Source organism: Amblyomma americanum, chromosome 6 (assembly GCF_052857255.1).
Source record: "Amblyomma americanum isolate KBUSLIRL-KWMA chromosome 6, ASM5285725v1, whole genome shotgun sequence".
NCBI lineage: Eukaryota > Metazoa > Arthropoda > Arachnida > Ixodida > Ixodidae > Amblyomma > Amblyomma americanum.
The window spans coordinates 115,287,715-115,307,770 of NC_135502.1; the positions used below are offsets into that span (position 1 = coordinate 115,287,715).

The 20,056-nt window shown below is 48.5% G+C and overlaps 1 protein-coding gene across 1 annotated transcript in view; it reads left to right on the top strand.

Moving 5' to 3' along the window:
* The first annotated feature begins 11,359 nt into the window (after positions 1–11,359).
* Positions 11,360–20,056, top strand: part of me31B (ATP-dependent RNA helicase me31b) — a 42,782-nt gene continuing 34,085 nt past the window's right edge. Inside the window, exons 1-5 of the mRNA XM_077627881.1 lie at positions 11,360–11,529; positions 12,775–12,885; positions 13,331–13,400; positions 15,170–15,404; positions 16,038–16,181. Of these exons, the coding sequence (XP_077484007.1) occupies positions 12,815–12,885; positions 13,331–13,400; positions 15,170–15,404; positions 16,038–16,181 (520 nt within the window). The 5' untranslated portion in view covers positions 11,360–11,529; positions 12,775–12,814. The remainder of the gene's footprint in view (positions 11,530–12,774; positions 12,886–13,330; positions 13,401–15,169; positions 15,405–16,037; positions 16,182–20,056) is intronic.

Sequence of the window (20,056 nt, forward strand, 5' to 3'; positions counted from 1 at the left end):
CCCCCAGTACAGCAAGGTGCTGTATCCGAGGGGTCGCGGAATACAGATGAGCAAGTGATAGCACTTATTAGGCCTTTAATGAATTCCATTCGCGTGCTGCTAAGCAACATGCACACACCTTCTGCCAGAAGTGCGCTTCAAGTACTGGACGCTCTGAGTCCGGTGCTTGCAACCCTTGAGTAGATCATGGCTCCACAGCCTTGGTCTTTTAGGGAAGAGGTCCGACAAGCAGCTATTTTTCAGTGGAATGCCCGCGGACTCAAAGCGCGCCTTTCGGATTTCCGTCGCTTCGTGTACGCCAATATGTTTCCCATTATCGTCATTTGCGAGCCGAACTTATCGAACAAAATCAGGCTTTCTGGATATGAATCATTTATGTCGTCAGCTGTTTATGAAAACAGTAAGGTTTTGGTGTTTATTCGCCGTGACCTCACCTACACTCATCAGCCTGTACCACCTAATGACAGTAATCAATATATATGCCTGAACGTAAGGAAAAAGAATCTGGCCTTTACTTTTGTAGGCGCCTACCTATCTCCGTCAAGTCGATTTGATTACAAGAGACTACGAGACATCCTTTCCTCAACTTCCAATCCCTGGGTCATCATTGGAGATTTCAACGCCCATCATACACTCTGGGGAAGTCGGGTCATCAACGCAAGAGGCAGAGCTCTGGTATTTTTCGCCTCCAGTAATGAACTTTGGCTGCTGAATGATGGAAGTCCTACGTTCTTACGTGGCTCCACGTACAGCAGCTGTCTTGACTTGGCTTTCGTCTCACGAAGCCTAGTCAGACGTGCAGGGTGGTTTGCGGACATAGAGACGTACGGAAGCGACCATATCCCCACGTACATCAAGATCAGAGGATTGACCGCTTCCAAAACACAGGATACGATCAAAAGAGTGGACTGGCCTAAATTTCAGTCTATTATGGAAGAACACTGCGACGCCAATTCATCTTTCGACTTGGAAGAGGCAATCAAGAGCGTGGTGCAAGACACTATGTGTACTCTAACATGCTCCTCGAAACTTAATGATTTTTATGTGGAACTAGAACGACTACGAGCAATCCGACGACGTGCTGAACGAAGGTACCGACGTACGAAAACAATGGACGGTCTACGGACCGCCAGGCGCACGCAAAAGAAGATACAGCGCCGGTTAGCCAAGCTCGAATCGCCACGTTGGGCTGCCTTCTGTGAGTCGCTAGATCCACGCAAGCCTTTATCGCAACTATGGAGAACGGTGCGCGGGCTGCGGACACTTCCCGTACAGCGATTCCCATTCAAGGCGCTTGCCCTCTCTCAAAAGAGATCGGAGATTGACGTGGCAGAGGATTTCTGCCCCAGATTATCCGGCCAACTCACAGCTACCAACATTCCATCGCCTTCGAGCAGCTACCCGCCCCCACGTGATTTCCGGTTGGATCTACCATTCTCGATCCACGAACTTAAGGCAGCATTAGCTTTGTGTAGCCGCACATCAGCGCCAGGACCTGACGGAATTTCCTGCCGAGCTCTGTGTCACCTGGGGGAGCGAGCGAGAGGAGTCCTTCTTGGGGTGTACAATGAATCTTGGAGAAATGGCACGCTACCAACAACCTGGAAGACAAGTCGCCTTGTTCCACTGCTGAAGCCTGGCAAGTCGCCGTTGGAGCTCTCATCATATCGCCCGATCGCTTTGGCGAGCTGTGTGGGCAAAGTAATAGAGAGGATGGTCCTGGGACGCCTGGAGTGGTACTTGGAGTACCACAACACCTACCCAGATGCCATGGCGGGCTTCCGACGCGGTCGATCATCGATCGATAACGTCGTCGACCTGGTGACCTACATTCAACATGAGAAATGTCGTAAGCGTCTCTGCGCATCCTTATTCCTCGACGTTAAAGGGGCGTATGACAACGTTACGCATGAAGCCATCCTCTCTGCTCTCGCAGAGGTAGGAGTGGGTGGTCGGATGTTTCAATGGATACGGAGCTATCTATCCATGCGATCCTTCTTTGTAAGCACCGAGGAAGGCCATACTTCTCTTCACTATAGCTACCGCGGCGTCCCCCAGGGCGGTGTACTTAGCCCCGTGTTATTTAATCTAACACTAATTGCTCTCCTTGAGCACGTGCCAACCACAGTCAGGCTATCAATGTACGCGGATGACATCTGCATATGGACATCTGCAGTAACACGCCTACAGTTGCGAGCGAGAATTCAGAGAGCCGCCACACAAACTGTTATCTACCTCCGTAATCGAGGCCTGGAAATTTCCTCCGAGAAATGCGCACTATTGCCATTTACGCGCAAACCCATGGCAAACTACAGTGTAATGATAAATGGCCAAATAATACGACGGGTCCGATCGTACAAGTTTCTAGGTGTCATAATCGACAGTGACTTGTCATGGAGGCCACGCATATCATACGTGAAAAAACGGTTGACAGGCATCTGCCACCTGTTCAAGTTTTTCGCTGGCAAGACCTGGGGAATGTCGCCTAGTGCCATGTTACATCTGTACAGGGTGTTTTTCCTAGGATTTCTGCGATACAGCTTGCCAGCAATAAACAACACAGGCAAAACGAATCTACGTACAATACAAAGTCTTCAGGGTCAAGTGCTCTGGATCTGTCTAGGCCTGCCTCAGAGTGCTTCAACAGTGGCCACGATAGCAATCGCTAGAGACCACCTTGTCAAGACCCACATTGAAATTGAAGTACTCAGGACCCATATAAGGCATCTAGCCAGGAATCCCCGTCACCATTTAGCCTCTCTACCAGCGGACAGGCCACACACATCTTTCAGCCAAACGATAACTGCATATGATGAATCATTGCCAGCTTGTTTCACTCCGGCTGCGAGACCTTCGATCCCTCCATGGTGCCTCGCTCAGCCAAAAATCAACCTCGCAATACCTGGTATCTCGTAAAAAGCTTATCTGTCATCCCCAGCCCTTAGACAGCTCACGCTACTACATTTGTACGAGAACTACCGTGACTCAACGCACATTTACACTGATGGATCTGTCCTTCCAAGCAGCTCCGCGGCGGCAATCGTCATTCCAGCGAAAGCTACAACAATCAAATTTAAGACGACCCACGCGACAACATCGACGGCAGCAGAGCTCGCAGCGCTCTTAACTGCCCTTCATCACATTGGTGATGAACCGCCACACAAATGGACAATATTCTGCGATTCGAAGGCGGCACTGCAGTCTCTACTGTCACCTCTACGACGCGGACCGCACGAACAACTAATCTTCCATATTGCAGAGACGTTACACCATATAAGTGATGCCGGCCATGAAATAATGTTCCAGTGGCTTCCAAGTCACTGCGGGATTATCGGCAATGAACGGGCGGATCACGCTGCCCGCTCAGCCCATACTGAGGAGAGCCACGTCCCAATTCCTCTTTCTAGAACTGACGCGGCACGGAAGCTCCGCCTACTTTCTCGGCAGTGCACCGAGTCGCAATGGAATGAGCCACATTTAAGAAATACGCGACTGTACTCACTTGATCCAACATTAAGTCTTCGAGCGCCATCACAGCTTCGCCATAGAGACGCCACGCTTTTATATCGACTTTGGTTGGGTGTTGCCTTTACTAAAGCCTACGCCTTCCGCATAGGGATGTCCGACACCTCATCCTGTGACCACTGCGGCCATGAAGAATCAATTGGCCATATATTGTGCTCCTGCCCGCAGTACATTCCACAGAGGGCATGCCTTAACCACGAACTTCACCAACTGGACGACCAAACGCTATCCGAAAAAAGAATTCTACAACATCGAAAGGACCTACCGTCGCAGAAGAAGGCCATGCAAGCGCTTTTGCGCTTCTTACAATCTACCGGCCTGTGTGAAAGACTAACTGGAACGCCTTGTGTGTGTGTCCATGTGTGCACGTTCTTTTTTTTTGCGTTTCCCTCTCTGTCATCTTTCTAACCCCTATCCCCCATCCCCAGTGTAGGGTAGCAAACCGGAGACACATCTGGTTAACCTCCCTGCGTTTCCTTTTCATTATCTCTGGAGTAGCGGACTCGATGGCAGGTATGCCACGAGAAAAACAGAGAGCAGAAAAACTGCTTGCCATAAATAATTGTGGTGTAATCATAAAAGAATGCTCGAACTTTGTTACATCTCACCCTTCTCATTTCACACCCGCCAACAAATTCCTGTAGCAAGGGCTGGGCAGGAAAGGAAAAGGAACGTTTCACTGCGGCAAACGCAACACACTGACATACTGCTGCCGCTTACAGTCGCAACCGAACCGGCATCCGCATCCGGCGTTCCGACCCGACCGCGGCGGCTGCGTTTTTATGGAGGAAAAACGCTAAGGCGCCCGTGTACTATGCGATGTCAGTGCATGTTAAAAATCCCCAGGTGGTCGAAATTATTCCGGAGCCCTCCACTACGGCACCTAATTCTTCCTTTCTTCTTTCACTCCCTCCCTTGTCCCTTCCCTTACGGCGCGGTTCAGGTGTCCAACGATATATGAGACAGATACTGCGCCATTTCCTTTCCCCAAAAACCAATTATTATTATTATTATTATTATTATTATTATTATTATTATTATTATTATTATTATTATTATTATTAGGAAAGGCGCAACGCTGCGCAGTGGCGGTACACCTGTGGCTCGGTGTGACTAGGGAGCGAGAGAGAGAGAGAAAAGGCGACGGAGTCGGCGGCGGCCACCTGCGCCGTCGTGACGTCACTCGTGCTCCGACATACGCCAGCTCGCGCGAATCGCGGCGTTGACTAGCGTAGTGAAGCACTTCGCTTCAAAACTAAAACGATGTCATTTGTAGTCGGTATCATACTCTATACGCCGAGTATTAAATAGCCGTGAAAACAACCCGTGATTACTGATAATAAACCGTACGACCCTCTGTGATATTATTTTTAGATCGATGGCGTCCGTCAGCTCCACAGTTCACGAATAAAAACAGTGGCGAGAGCAACATCTGCATGCAGTAATTTTTTGCCGCGTGACATCAGGTGCACAAGTTATCGTACGTTATCGCACGTTAGCGCGCAAAGGACGAGAGCATGCGGAGAGCAAAGGACGAGAGCAACTCACACTTCATCAACTCTTTGTCCTGTTGCACCTGGCGGGCGTGATTGCTTTCAGTCTTTAACAATTTTTTATATTGATACCCTGCCGCGTCAATGGCGAACACTGCCAAACGCTTATTCCGCTCGAAAAGGTTTGCCGGCTGAGCTGTCTAATACCTAACCGGGATGCTCATCCTTACCAAAATCTTGGATAAACGTTTTCAATAAATAAATAAATAATAGATAAATAAATCGATTAATCGATTAATCAAACAGCATTGCTTATTCAGCCACCAATCAACAATGGAAGGCACGAGTTTGTGCGTGTATTGACGGCTGAGCAAGTACGATACGTTAAAGTAAATAAATGCACGAAAAATAAGGCGTTTCGATTCACAGAGAGCAAAAAAGAGAGAAAAGGCAGGGTGGTTAACACGAAGAGTATACCGGTGAGTTTACGAAGGTGCTGAAGGAATTCACGCAAGAAAAGCAGTTGGAAAGAAAGCTCTACATTTTCACTTTGTTCCAAGTTCGACGCTATCGTGTGTCAGGTATACATGGTATTATAAAAAGTCAGCGGGAAGCGACTCGCATGGACGAAGTAAAGCGAAGTCATATAGTTGTCGCGACCTGTCTGGACTCTCCTACTTGGAAGCTGTCTTCGTGGAATAAAGAACCGAGTTCGACATCACTACTTTTAAAGCGAGAGCTTTAAGGCTCCCGTTCAGCGGATAACCCGGCGTTGCCCCGAAGACGTATCAGGTGAGGCGAAACTCAGCTACCGACTACACCATGTAGGTACAAGAAGGGTGATGTGTGTGCGGTGCTTGCTTAAAGGGGCTCTGAAACACCTTCCGAGGAGAGCACATTAACTCAATCACTTCACTGTGTTGCCATGAAAACCAGGGCCAAATAATACTCTTCTAGACGCAGCCGACGACCCACAATCACGCGTCAAAGTTGGCGAGCCCTTCCCGGCGACTTTTTCATGCTCGCTCACTCCTCCGTCCCCCGCATCTGCGCAGACAAGGTGAGAGGTGGCCATTGGTTCGATTCTTTCAGACGTCAGGCAGCTACCGTGGCCGCAGCCAATAAGCCGCATAGCTCCGGCGTGTCTGGAAGCTCCGCTCCTAGAGTGAGGTCGGCGAGGGAGCGCCTACCTTTCAGCGTGCAAAAAGTGACGAGCGGAGATGGAAAGGCGCGAAGACGCTGAAATTCAGATTTTAACTTCAGATAACTCAGCTTCTACAAAGCGCATTAAAAAAATCCTTGCTGGACACTATTCGTGAAGCGGCGTGCTTCAATATGCCATGCATGCCGCAACTTTATTAGAGTCCCCTTCACAGCCCCTTTAAAGGAGTATAGACACCGAATTTTAGTGCCCTATTTTCTTCTCTACAATAATGTGGAAGACACTGCTACGCATGAATCACCATGTGATATTCACCTACGACTGCTAAATAATTTATAATCAAATTATTCCTGCCATCCTGCTTCGGTTTCGGTTTCTACAGCCGAACGATGGCTATGACGTCAGAGTGGGCTTTTGTGTCACGTGAGGCATGTAAAAACGTCCATATAATCTCTGCTTCATCGTTTTAACTTACAGCAGCGCTGAAGCCAGCCTTCCTCAAGAGCCGGAATGACAACGCATTTGGAAGCAGCGATTACATTGCGGTATTTCCATGTATCAAGTGACCTGTAATGGTGTCTTCGGCTGACGGCACTCGTGGAGTTTTCCGCGCACTCGTGCGGTGCCCCACGTTCGGCTGGATGCCACTCGTGCAGTGCCGTACGTTCGGCTGGGACGAGCACGACACGAGTGCGCGCCACTGCGCCACCGTGGAGACCGACGGTGGAGCGCGGTGCAATCCCGTCGTGCAGCTCGCGCTAGCAGACGTCGCGGGCAGACGACGCTGTTGGCGCAGACAATATCACTACACAGTGGCCGATAGGAAGCATCGACGAAGAGGAAAGAACACGAAGCATCACAAGTGGGCATACTTTAAAGAAATGTTGAATATTGTAGCGGCTGCAATGCATTTATTCGCGCTGCAATCATGCAGCCACCGGCCAGTAAGCGCTGTGCCTTGACCGTTTGAAAAAAATAAAAGGTTCGTCAATATTTTTAGTGCGGCGAATGGCAAATGCGGTTCATCTGGCACGCCTGCACTTTATGACATCATACGTTTTGTCAACGTGAACATAGGATAAAAGATATATGAATACAGTGACAATGTGGGGAGCTGAGATTGGATTGAGAATCGTCGGCAGATATTTTCGGAAGTCCCTCTAGCTGCTCTAAAGCGTATGCATCAAAACCGGCAAGCATAACGCCGTGGTGTGTCTGACAAACCTGCACAGTCACAGTATTTCATGAGCATGGTCGTGGTTCCCGCCTTGCCCACCGTCGCTATGAACGCCGTTCCTGCGCACTGTTACTGAAGAGGTTGTTGCCAGCTGTACAAATTGCCGACTGCAGTCGTTGGCGTCGGCCGCTCGTAAGAATGGCCTCCGAGAGTTTTGAAAGTCTCGGAGGCCATCGTGAACAGAGGGCAGAAAGAGCAACAGCACGATGAGAATGTTTTGAGCGTTCGGCTGAGGTGCAAGTGGACGTGCAACTCGTGCAGTATTTGACGTCACTTCCTAAGCACCGGCACGGAGGCAGTGCGGCTCAGCCGAAGACACCATAAGTACAAGTTGACGTCACAGTCCTCATTCAGCTGTTGAAACCGAAATCGAAACAGCAGGGGAAGAAATGCAATTACAAATTATGTAGCGGTCGTAGGAGAATACCAGGTGGTAATCCATGTATAATAATGCCTTACGCATCATACAAACAAGAAAACACGCACCCAAGAATTGGGTGTGCTGATGAGTGATGTGCTGATGACTGGGGTACCGTGGAGGACTGGAGACGTGCTAATAAGTGACACACTAATCAGAATAATTAAGTCGAAGAAAGTGAACTAGCGAGTAGTGTGTGTGTACGTGAACGAGTAGTTTATTGATGTGATAATTAGTGACTGCAGTGGACTTGAGTCGGGCTAGTTAGCGAGATACTAACTACATTAATTAATCAGATTAACGTTAATTAGCGAGAAGTGTAGGTTCGTAAACATGATATTTAGTAATGTGCTATTGAGTAGAGTGGAATGTGGAGACTGGCTGCACTGCGCATGGAACGCTCTATTTACGAACTCATATATTGGGCAACATAAAGGGCGCCAAATTTCCAAAGGACCCAGAAAGAAGTAGCCACGAGGCAGAGAGAAACGAATTCTGCGCGTCTGAACGTTGCAGTGAGCATCACGTGATTTGCTCTCGTTGAAGTATTGAAACAATAAAAATGAGTCAAAGCTAAACCGTGTCTATTCATGCTTAAGAGAGCTTTCGCTCGGTACATCCTGGCTCGATCAGCTGAGTTGAGCCACAGCCACTTTTCCCCTTCCTGGTCACTCCTTCCCTTTCCTTTCCTCAAAACCAATTTTCATTCTCTTTAACGACTAGGTTCAGGTGTCCAACGGGAATGAGGCAGTTTGCAGTTACAGCACTTTTACTTTCCTGATAATAATAATAATAATAATAATAATAATAATAATAATAATAATTGGTTTTAGGGGAAAGGAAATGGCGCAGTATCTGTCTCATATATCGTTGGACACCTGAACCGCGCCCATGGAGGGATAAAGGAGGGAGTGAAAGAAGAAAGGAAGAGAGAGGTGCCGTAGTGGAGGGCTCCGGAATAATTTCGACCACCTGGGGATCTTTAACGTGCACTGACATCGCACAGCCCACGGGCGCCTTGGCGTTTTTCCTCCATAAAAACGCAGCCGCCGCGGTCGGGTTCAAAATCGGGTACTCCGGATCAGTAGTCGAGCGCCCTAACCACTGAGCCACCGCGGCGGGGCAATTTACTTTCCTGAAAAACCAAATTTTGTACGCACACACACACACACCGAGTTTCTTTTGATGCAAGTATCCAACCAAACAAGCCATCACCATAGGCCGGTCTGCCAGCGTCATGAACCTCCGGGACATGAACGTTTGAGTGCAGTGAGGCTATGCGGCTGCCCAGGGGTCTGCGTGTCCAAAACTCCGCTGTGTATATTGAAAGTTTTCACCACCAACATAGCGTACGATAGAAATCTGAAAATGATGTTATGAACATTATGACAGCCCGCCGCGGTGGCTCAGTGGTTAGGGTGCTCGACTACTGATCCGGAGTTCCCGGGTCCGAACCCGACTGCGACGGCTGCGTTTTAATGTAGGAGAAACGCTAAGGTGCCCGTGTGCTGTGCGATGTCAATGCACGTTAAAGATCCCTAGGTGGTCGAAAATATTCCGGAGCCCTCCACTACGGCACCACTTTTTTTTCTTTCTCCTTTCATTCCCTCCTTTATTCCTTCCCTTACGGCGCGGTTCATGTGTCCAACAATATACGAGACAGAAACTGCGCCATTTCCTCCCCCCCCCCAAAAAAAAAACAAATTATGACACTGCATGGCCAATGTGATGTGTCTCTTCTACGGTTGTAATAGAAATAAAATAATTTCAAGCTGTCTTAAAAGCGTTTTGGTCTGCCATAGCGATAAGTTTCTTTAGTGTGTGATATATAATTGGTTTTTTGGGGAAAGGAAATGGCGCAGTATCTGTCTCATATATCGTTGGACACCTGAACCGCGCCGTAAGGGAAGGGATAAAGGAGGGAGTGAAAGAAGAAAGGAAGAATAGGTGCCGTAGTGGAGGGCTCCGGAATAATTTCGACCACCTGGGGATCTTTAACGTGCACTGACATCGCGCAGCACACGGGCGCCTTAGCGTTTTTCCTCCATAAAAACGCAGCCGCCGCGGTCGGGTTCGAACCCGGGAACTCCGGATCAGTAGTCGAGCGCCCTAACGCCCGTTTTGATGCTTTAATTAGCAATTGTATTCAACCCAACGCTCTCTTAATTATTATGCAAACCACCATATGCACACCATTCGCCCGATGTTCATATGTCCACGTATAAGAGTGCCTACAAAGTAATAATGTCAAGTGCTTTCTCTCTTTTTCGTTGTTCTTACGTAAGCAGATTGAGTACTTGACAAATTGACAATTTGCTCTTGCCTGAATGTCAACTGAAAATAAAAGCTATGCGGACAACGGTTAAAAGAACAATGAATCAAATAAGCTGTCATGTCAAAAAGAAGAAAAAGTTTCCCGAGCCGCATGACCACCCAGATTTCCTTTGCTTACTTTGAAAATTAAAGTGATGAGCCCAAATACCAGTCCATAATATACAGTATTGTGCGTTTTTATCGCTGACACTTTCAAAAATTTCCCCGCCTGAACCGCTGGCTCGTTTGCGGTGAAATTGCACACAGAGCTTGCGTATTATGGTAACTTTTGTATCGTAGCAAGTTTGACAATGGTACTTACTTAGTTCAGGCGCACATGATGCGAAAACGTAAGCGTCTACGAGAGATCGGCGAGCCAAAACCCGCAGACGACGCTTTTTCGCTGAAGGGCGGCAGTTGCGCCATCTGTTTTGGGCAGTAGAAACCGTCCCGACAAGGCCGCCGAGGCGAGCATTGCAAACAATATTCTTTAAAACGTAAAGCCTCGTTAAATGTTTTGTTCTGATATTTTTCCGCTTAATTAGTCGAAAATATTGTAAGCGCTTCAGTTGAAGCAGACGAAACGACAGGAACGGCATATTCAAAGGGCCAGCGGTCCTTGCAACGCTCGCCTCGGCGGCCTAGTCGTGACGCTCTCCGCTGCCGAAAACAGATGGCGCAACTGCCGCCCTTCAGCGAAAAAGCGTCGTCTGCGGGTTTTGGTTTGCCGATCTCTCGTACACGCTTACGTTTTCGCATCATGTGCGCCTGAACTAAGTAAGTACCATTGTCAAACTTGCTACGACACAAAAGTTACCATAATACGCAAGCTCTGTGTGCAGTTTCACCGCAAACGAGCCAGCGGTTGAGGCGGGGAAATTTTGATAATGTCAGCGATAAAAACGCACAATACTGTATATTCTCTTAGCCTGAGTCGCTTTGGGACGTTGACCCCCTTAAAGCAACCTATTAGCTCTATGTGAATACAAGAACTGAAGAAACGAAAACCGAAACCTATTTGTCGTAGGTAGCGCAGCTCGCGCTGCTTTCAAGTCAAGCATAAATACACATAAAATTTATGCATACCAATATATGTGAGCCTTTTATACAATTGATTTTTACTGCACACTTAAATATGCTTTCAAAACAAGTTCACTTGCTAAAAAAACCACAAGTTCTTTAGTTTTATTGTTGTTACCCATAATTCCTTTGTGCAGGATTTTTTTTAAATAAGTGGTCGGCCATCTTGGTAGACGTCAGTTGATGTGTATCGCGGTGATTGTGAGTGCCGTGAATAAATCGTTGTGCATCGTGAAGTGCGCTTGCTGGAAGCACAGTCAATGCTGCCCGTCTGAGTCTACGGTTCTTTCGCTTTAACACCGTAAGTGTATTTTATTCTTGCCTGAGCAAACGAGAACAAGTTTTCGCTGTGTTTACTGGGCGTACAGAGTTGGGCGGCTCATCAAAAAGTGTTTGCAGCATGCGTTATATTCTCTTACCACGAGAACTTCACATTCGTTGACCGCCAAGTTTGTGGGAGTAACTTTTTTCTGCTGTTCCGTAGTGTCTGCGTTATGGGAAGCACTCGAGTCTGCTCCGCTTCGGCGACGAAAACCGTTTGTAAGCCTAAAAGTTCGGTGTAAATACCTCCGGTGCTCACCTCGGTACCTCACTTTTCACTATTTCGCCCTTGCCGCTGCCGTGTAGGATGTGGTAGTACCGTTACGTCGAAAGTTGCGCGTACCGGAGCGTGCTACGAGCGGCGCATGGCAGTCATTCAGTTTACTCCGACGTTTTTCGCCCCTGCCCGTCGTATCCTCAAGGGCTGCTGCGGTCATTGTGTTGTGTTGCCGTTCCCGGAGGTCTCGTGACACTGCAGCCCGCTCGTTTCTGTTTTGCTTCTTTCGCACGCCGAGCTGGCAGCCTCGCCGTGAATGCGCGGCAGTGCGCTGGTTACGGAAAAACCGCGGTTCGTTGTCCTACGTCTTGTGTTGAGCCGTTAGCACGTCCAGTGCGGGGAGGTAGGAGAGGGCGAACGCTCCGGTTTGGCCGGTATCGCCGTGGCGTGGCGGCTCGTGCTGGTGTCGTAGTTTTTCGCACCGCTTCCCCCGGTGTTCACTAACACCTGTCCGTTCGTTCAACAAAACGGCCTTGCTCTCTGCCCGACGGTGCATTGCTATCGCATACCCGGTCATTATCTTTCGGCGTCAACGATCTTTGGACTTGGATGCTTGAAGCGGGCAGTGTGGTGGCGACCTCCCTCCCCCCCCCCCCCCCCCCCCCTTTTTTTGTGTGCGAAAATATGGGGAGGCGACCTATCTGTGCTTACCTTTCAACTCGTACACCGCAAAGAGGGCATAGACCGACGAGAAATTTGTTTGCGCAACCCGTTCGGCTTCAGTTTGGTCGCGTCATGTTTTCTTTGTCGGGCACGGCCTTCGTGTACTAGAATGTAAGCATTTAACTAGGAACAAACTGCTTGGATCCCGTTTTCATTAAGAAATATAAAGGTGTTTTGAAGGTTGCTTGTTGCCAAGTTAAGTGTTCTGCCGGTCACTCGAGTTGATTCCTGCCACTTCATTTGGGCAGGGTAAGCCGCGCTGACCGTTTTATTTTCCCTTTCTAGGGCCTTCGACGGTAGTCGCGGAGCACTGAAGCAGTCCACAATGACCACAGTAGCAGAAAACTCCGGGAGCCATTCCCCTGAGAAGCCTGTCAACCACACCAACAACATTAGGTGCTTGTTGTTTCATTTGAAAGCATGCTAGATTCAGAGCAGCTGTTTGACTGTTCACTTACCGTAAGCTGTTGAAAGCAGTTTATTTAAGTTGCTTGCCACGCTTGTAGCACAGGACAGTGTTGTATGTGAAATGAGTGCTGGCTGTTCCAAAAGTACTTTCACTGGTTCCTTTGCAAAGAACTGGGCTTTATTGAGGTCCACTGTTTACTGTCTGCCTTGTCTCAACAGCTTGTTACCATTTGTGACTAGCTGCTCATTAATGCTTGTCCTGCTACCTGTGCTTTCACATGTAATGGCTCTGTAGGCTGTGTGCTAGATCAGTTACGAAAGCAACATGTAGCTTTTCTCTGCATGTGCACCCAGTTGCTGAGCTTCATCAGTTAAACACAATATCAGACCTCACTGAGTACATTTCTTTGAATTTCCTTTTTTTTTTTTTCAGGGATGTTGATGAAGGTGGCTGGAAGGCAAAGCTAGTTATACCTCCTCGTGATTTAAGAAAGAAAACTTCTGTAAGTAGTCCTTCTGTGAGCGGCTTGCATTTTACAGCAACACTCGTGGGGGAGCATATTTATGAATTGGGCCCCTAACTTTTCGCAGTGGAAAATTTTGTATTCCGCATACTGAAAATAATCTGCAATGTTCCACTGGAGACATGAAAAAGTTTAGTGAATCTGTCTATAAATTTGAAAGCATGGTGTGCATATACTGTGATTTTTTTTTTGAGCTATTCAAATTAGCTATTCAAGGCTCGTAAGCCGCTATGTGAAGCCTGCTTTTTAATAACCTAGTGGCAAAGTACCTGACTAGGAAACGCAGAGAACATTTTGACCACCTGGGGCTGTTTTGACATGGACAGAAGTGGTAGACTTGGTTCTTCTTGCATGGTTGTTGCCTCATTGACGGGTGTGGTATGTGGAGCTCTGAGGGGGTGCCCTTGTGGGCTTCTGCAAAACATGGTGCTCCTCCTGCTTAAAGGTGGCTATAAATGTGGAAAGGAAGCAGTATGGGTCATTGGTAAAGAATACACTGAAGTTGAGTGGAGTAGGGAAAGAGGGCGCAGGACTGGGGAGCTGGAAAGTAATGCATGCACGGTGGCAGTCGCTGCTGCTGTGAGCTAACTCAGAGGCTTTGCTTCGTTTGATTTCTCGCTAGGTTTTGCATAATCAGTGAATCAAATGCTTGAGGATGTCCTGTTACTCTTGCATATTCAGGGTGCTGCTTTGGGTATGACCTCCTTTATGTGGTGTAAGTCATGGCATCGAACCTTGGCCGTGGCAGCTGCATTTCGATGTACACGAGACGCAGAAATGCCTGTGTAGAGGAGTGTCAGTGTATAGTAAAAGAACCCCTGCTTGGAATTGAAGCCGTCCATTCTGTCTCTTGTAGCTAATGTGCAGCTTGGTACACGTCTTCAGTCGGTCATATTGAGTGGATTCATGTGGAGGGCAGAACCTGGGGTTCCTTGCATTTAGGAACATAAGCTGGTTGGGTATGTGGGCCCATTTGAATGATTGGTAACAATCGCGGGGTCAGGTTTCTTCCTCGGTCCTCCTGGGAGTCCAGTGGTCTTGAGTGAATTCTTTGGAACTTTTCTGAAATTTTGCTTCCTGGTTACGTTGAAGTCCTCGAACACTCTTCACTGCTGTACACAGCCCTGTAAGGAGATAGGTGCTTGTGAATTCCGGGTTGCACACATGATGAGTCACATTCAGTTCTGCTACAGATACCCAGAAGCTGACGATTCTATACCCAACTCTGACTGTGCAGCCTGGAAGCATGTTATTGGTCTTGAATGAAAATGATCCGGACTTTTGACACAATCGTTGCAACCTAGCTGAGCATTGCGGGAGTGCGCATTCTAGCCAAGCTGTGGAATTTCTACCTGTGTGAATTTGTGCTGCAACGTGCTGTTCATACCTGCCTCTGATCAAGTATATTGGTTGCTGCCAAGCAAACGGGAGTGTTGACTACTTTTCTTCCTTGGGGCCCTTTCGCCAGTTTCCTTGGTAGTGCTGTCTTGGATTGTTTTGACAGCTTTAACTAAGCGTTCCCTAGTGATCTTGAATGTCCCTCAGTACAGGTCTCTAAATGCTAGCTAGGATAGGATGCTTGGCAGGTTGTTTCGATTGTGTAAAGAGCTGGTGATTCTCATATTTGCGTTCATCGGCCCTGATAATGACTGGTATGGTGTCTACAAGCTCAGACAGTTTGCAATGGAGGGTTGTCTGTGTGGCTGTTGACAATACTTGGTGTGCCCGTCTACCGTGGGCACGTGCAGGATGTAACTGACACCAAGGGCAATGAGTTTGAGGACTTTTGCCTCAAGCGGGAGCTGCTGATGGGCATCTTTGAGAAGGGCTGGGAAAAGCCGTCCCCCATTCAGGAGGCCAGCATCCCCATAGCACTGCTGGGCCGCGACATCCTGGCCAGGGCCAAGAACGGCACGGGCAAGACGGGTGCCTACATCATCCCTATGCTGCAGAGGATAGATGTCACCAAGGACCACATCCAGGGTGGGTGCTGCACTCTGTTCTTGCATGGTGTACGTTCGTAAGGTGCGTCTTGCACACTCGCTGCTGCGGGTTTTCAAGTGTTTGCGAGGGCACGCCGCTTCTGTGAGCTTCACGGCAAGTTCTGCTTAGGATCTCTTCTATAGGTGTTGAGTCACAGCTTGGGTTTTAAGTTGGGCAGGTGCTGGGTACACAATCCCGTTCTTGTCCTTAGCAGAAATTGTTTAATCCCTTGTGGTCATATTCCCTCTTTGCAGCAAAGGACTTCTATATTGCTCTACAAATTGCATGCACAATTTTGTTTCTCATTATTAAGTGCATGCTGTAAATGTCTGATCACATCGCAGTGTGGCATAGTCTTGGGGACCTGCAGGCACAACAAATAAATTTGGACATTTGGTGTGTTGTGGCCTCTCCACTAATGGGCTACTTTGGTTCACTGTGCCTGGGTGTTGCGACTCTCATTTCAAACTTGATATAGGTTTAGCTCTGCACATGTGATGAGCGACTTACCAGTTCTGCTACAGAACCATTGTCTGACGACACTTTTACAACTCTGACTGTGCACTTCTTGCCGGAAGCACTCTTGCATGGCACTTAGGTTCGCAGTTTGCTCATGCGTGTTCTTTGTTTCAGCCATGGCCATAGTCCCCACGCGTGAGTTGGCCCTCCAGACGAGTCAGATCTGCATCGAGCTGTCGAAGCACCTCAAGGCGCGCGTCATGGTCACCACGGGCGGCACGAACCTCAAGGATGACATCATGCGCATCTACGAGAATGGTGAGGATGGGGCTGTGTTTTCACATGGGTCTACACTGTTGGCTAATGGGGCAGATGTATGCAGTACAGTAAAAACTTTGTTCATTATGCTTTCATCAATTGGTATTTGGATAATTTGATCTGTGTTACTTCGTCTGTTCACGCTTCATAGTGAAACTCAAATCTGTTAAACTATGCACTGCCTGTATGGAGGAAATGTGGAGGGAGTAAATGCGACGCTTCTGTGTTTTTACCTTCTGGGAGAAAAAGCAGGTGATCGCACAATTTTTTAGAACTATGAGATGGTCATATAGATTGGTTCCTGATTGCAGTATTCAAATTAATAGAGCTTTTACTGTAACAAGAGGACCTCTTGTATTTGTGCACTGCTGTCGTAATTTGGCTCACAGCTCTGTAAAGCAGGCCGTGGTCATTCCTCTTCTTGACTGCATACATGATGAGCTTCATCCAGTTCTGCTACAGAATGTTGGCTGACGATAATATACCACAGCACTGATATGCAGTTGCTTTGCTACAATGGCAGCTGATGTCTAGGCATGCTTTGTCAGCTGTGCAGTCAAGGCACAGTGCATTGATACAGGAAATGAAAGTGCATTTCTGATTCTTTAATTTGTGGTGGGAGGGTGAACACTATTGGGTTATTAGCATCATTATTCAAAACATGGTTGTTCATGTGATAAGACTACAGTATATGGGAAGGTCTTTTGGAATGTTTGGGTGTCCATTGTCATGTGCTGCTTTCATGTGCAGAAATTCAGATAGCCAGCATCTCCAAATGGCTTCTTACCAACCAGTAGAGTACAGTGAGCTAGGCTATATGTAGAAAGTCTAGTTGTTACTTAAGCCTATTTCCTTTATTAACTTCCATGCCATCACTTACTACAGTAAAACCTTGTTAATCCGCATCTTGCAGGAGTAAAAAGATGTCCGAATTATCCGAATGCTGAATTATTGAATGAGCAAAAATGGAACATGAAGAAAGCTTTTATTTCCATACCTTTACTTTGCAAAGAAGTCTGGTCGTTTTTTTCGTCGAAAGCTGGGCGGCAGTGACAACTTATTTGCACATGTGCCAGTGGCCAGCATGTTATGCGGGGTGTCGAAGCAAAATTCCTCAAATACAGCGAGGGCATCCGCAGCTTCTTAGTGGTACGCTGTGCCGGTTCTTCGTGGGGGTAGTCTTTGTCGGACAACTCGCCAGTCGCACCGAGGGCATTGGCCATAATTTCTTCATCAGCCAACTGACCGGCTGCAGTAACCCAGTCACCAATGCCAAAGTAGTTGGTGAGCTGCGCTTCAGCGAGAAGCAGGGCAACGAGTGCCCTATCGTCTTCATCCTCTTCAGGCGCTGCGACCTCCGGGGTCTTTTCAGATGACTTCGGTTGCCCAAATCCACTGTGCCTGAATTAATTGGCCACTACTGCTGCTGGCATGTTGGACCACATGTATGCCAAAACGTGGACTGTACTCACGAGTGTTGCATTGTACGGTTGTCGCTCCATGCAGAGCAGCATGCGCTCCAAAACTTGTTTCCGGTATTTTTTCTTTTCGTACGTGATGCTTCGGCTGTAGTGCAGCGGTAGTATTCGGCAGTAGAAGTACCAGTCTGATCCCCTGGAGATCAGGTACTCTGCAGTGCGTGGAGCAGTTGTCCACCACTAGCAGCACCTTAAGTTTGCTGGCACCGAACCAACGGTCCAGCTCTTGTAGCCAGGAACAAAATATTTCGGAATTCATCCATGCCTTCCTATTTGCACAGTAGTCGACTGGAAGGTGCTTGATGTTACAAAAGCATCTTGATTTTAAGTGCCTACCCGATGACAAGAGAAGGAAAGCACTCCGTGCCTGTCATGTTGGCTGCCTGCTAAAAGCACTGTCACATGCTCCTTGCTCCTCATCCCGGCAGTGCAAGATTTGCCTTATTTTTCATGAGTTCCTAGGGTGCTTTGCTTTACGTCAAACTGGCACATCACCTCTTCACGGGAGACTCCTTCCTTTACCAAGTTTTGGGCCACGTACTTGGCTCGCTTATGGCCGATTCACTCGACGGACTGTTCGCCCGCGCATCACGTGTTCGTGCGTCACCAAATCGAGAGGCGTGCTGTTGGCCCGCGGACTGTACAACCAAGGAAGTTCAAGTGCCTCTCCCCTCGCGGGAATTGGCGGCGGCCCGCGAGGATGCGCGCGCCACCTCTGGCAACCACCACTCTTGCCAGTATTTCGGCTGCCGCATTTCGCTGAGTGGCGTTGAGCTGGCGCGCTGTTTTGACAAGCTGCAACCGCTAGGTTCCGTGACAAAGCGATCGACTCGGCTAGCAAGACGACCCAGGCCATTGAGGAATTGGACTAAGGGCAGCACCTGCACCATTCAATCGCGGTCATGGGTCGGGAGGAAAAAATCAGTTTGATCTGCGTTGCCAAACGCTTTAAAATAATCTGGCAACAGTGGTGCACCCAGCGCGTCGTCTGCTCTTTTGGTCCGTCGCATCCGCTTGACGTCATCGGATCGCAGGCCAGTTTTTAGTGGCGCATGAACACGTGATGCGCGGGCCGCAGGCATTGCCATCACCACGGCAGAGCGAAATACCACAACAGCACCACAAACGCGCACATACACGTGTACACACACGGGCACCGCTGTGAGCTAACACTCCTAGTAGGCCTAAGTCGTCCTAAGATAATCGCAAAGTGGCTCGTTGTGTCGTTCTCAAGTGAAGTGATTACAGTAGCAATGCATGCTCTGAAAACTCCCCTTGAACTTGTAGCAGCGCTACCCCTCGTACGTTTTTGGATTCGAGATGGAGGGTCGTTTCCGGCCAGGCACCTGTTTCCGGATGATGACCATAGCGGTGCATGCTCTTAAAACTCATTTCAGTGCAACCCATGGCTTGACTCCAATCTGATTTAACCGGTGCGCGCAGGCTTTTGCGCCGAATTAACGAGTTTCCTGCCATAGACCTATGTAAATTTTTGAAGAGGCAGTGAGTAGGCCGAATTATCCGAATTCCTGAATTGACCAGGCCCGAATTAACGAAATTTGACTAAGTGCAAGAAAGCTTTGACTCAGTCTAAAGCAAAAATTCATTATGCCAAGCAGCAGTGGGAAATGTTAGTTTTCTCACACAGGAGCTGATCGATTTTTCGGATCCAATAATTCAGACTTGCGCAGTGTTTAGGACTTACCGTATTTACTCGCATAATGCTCGCACTCGCGTAATGCTCGCACCCCCCACATTGGCTATCAAAAATTGGGAAATTCTTTTTCTCCGCATAATCATCACACCCCCAAAATTACTGCCGCGAGCCGTCTGCTTGTCCTAGCGATCGCCATCTATTGACTGCGGCCACAACTAACTGCCATGGTTGGGCGCGCGTGCTACTAGGCGGCAGTAATGTGCTATCATCCGCTGCCACCGCCGCTACCGCTCATCCACTCATCACCGCTACGCCATTTTGCGAAGGCGTCTCCAGCTCTCCGGTGTCTCGTAGGCCTCGTTTGCCTTGTTTGTGTGTTGCACCGTGCTCTTTTTGCCGCTTCACCATGGGATGCTACGCAAGCTACACAGCTGCTTTTAAGCTAAAAGCCATTGAGTGAGTATGCATTGGAACGTGGCAACCGCGCCACCAGCAGACACTTCGGCGTCAACGAGTTTTGCGTCCGGTATTGGAGACGGCAGCACGACGAACTCAAGACGACTGGTAAGACGCGCCGGGCCTTCCGTGGACCGACGACTGGGAAATTTCCTGCCGTCGAATCCTCTTTACTGGAATATATCAAGGCTCGACGAGCGGATGGGTGTGCTGTGTCGATTGATTTGATACGGAACCAGGCGCTCGTAATCGCAAGAAAGGAGGGCATCCCGGTGCAAGACTTG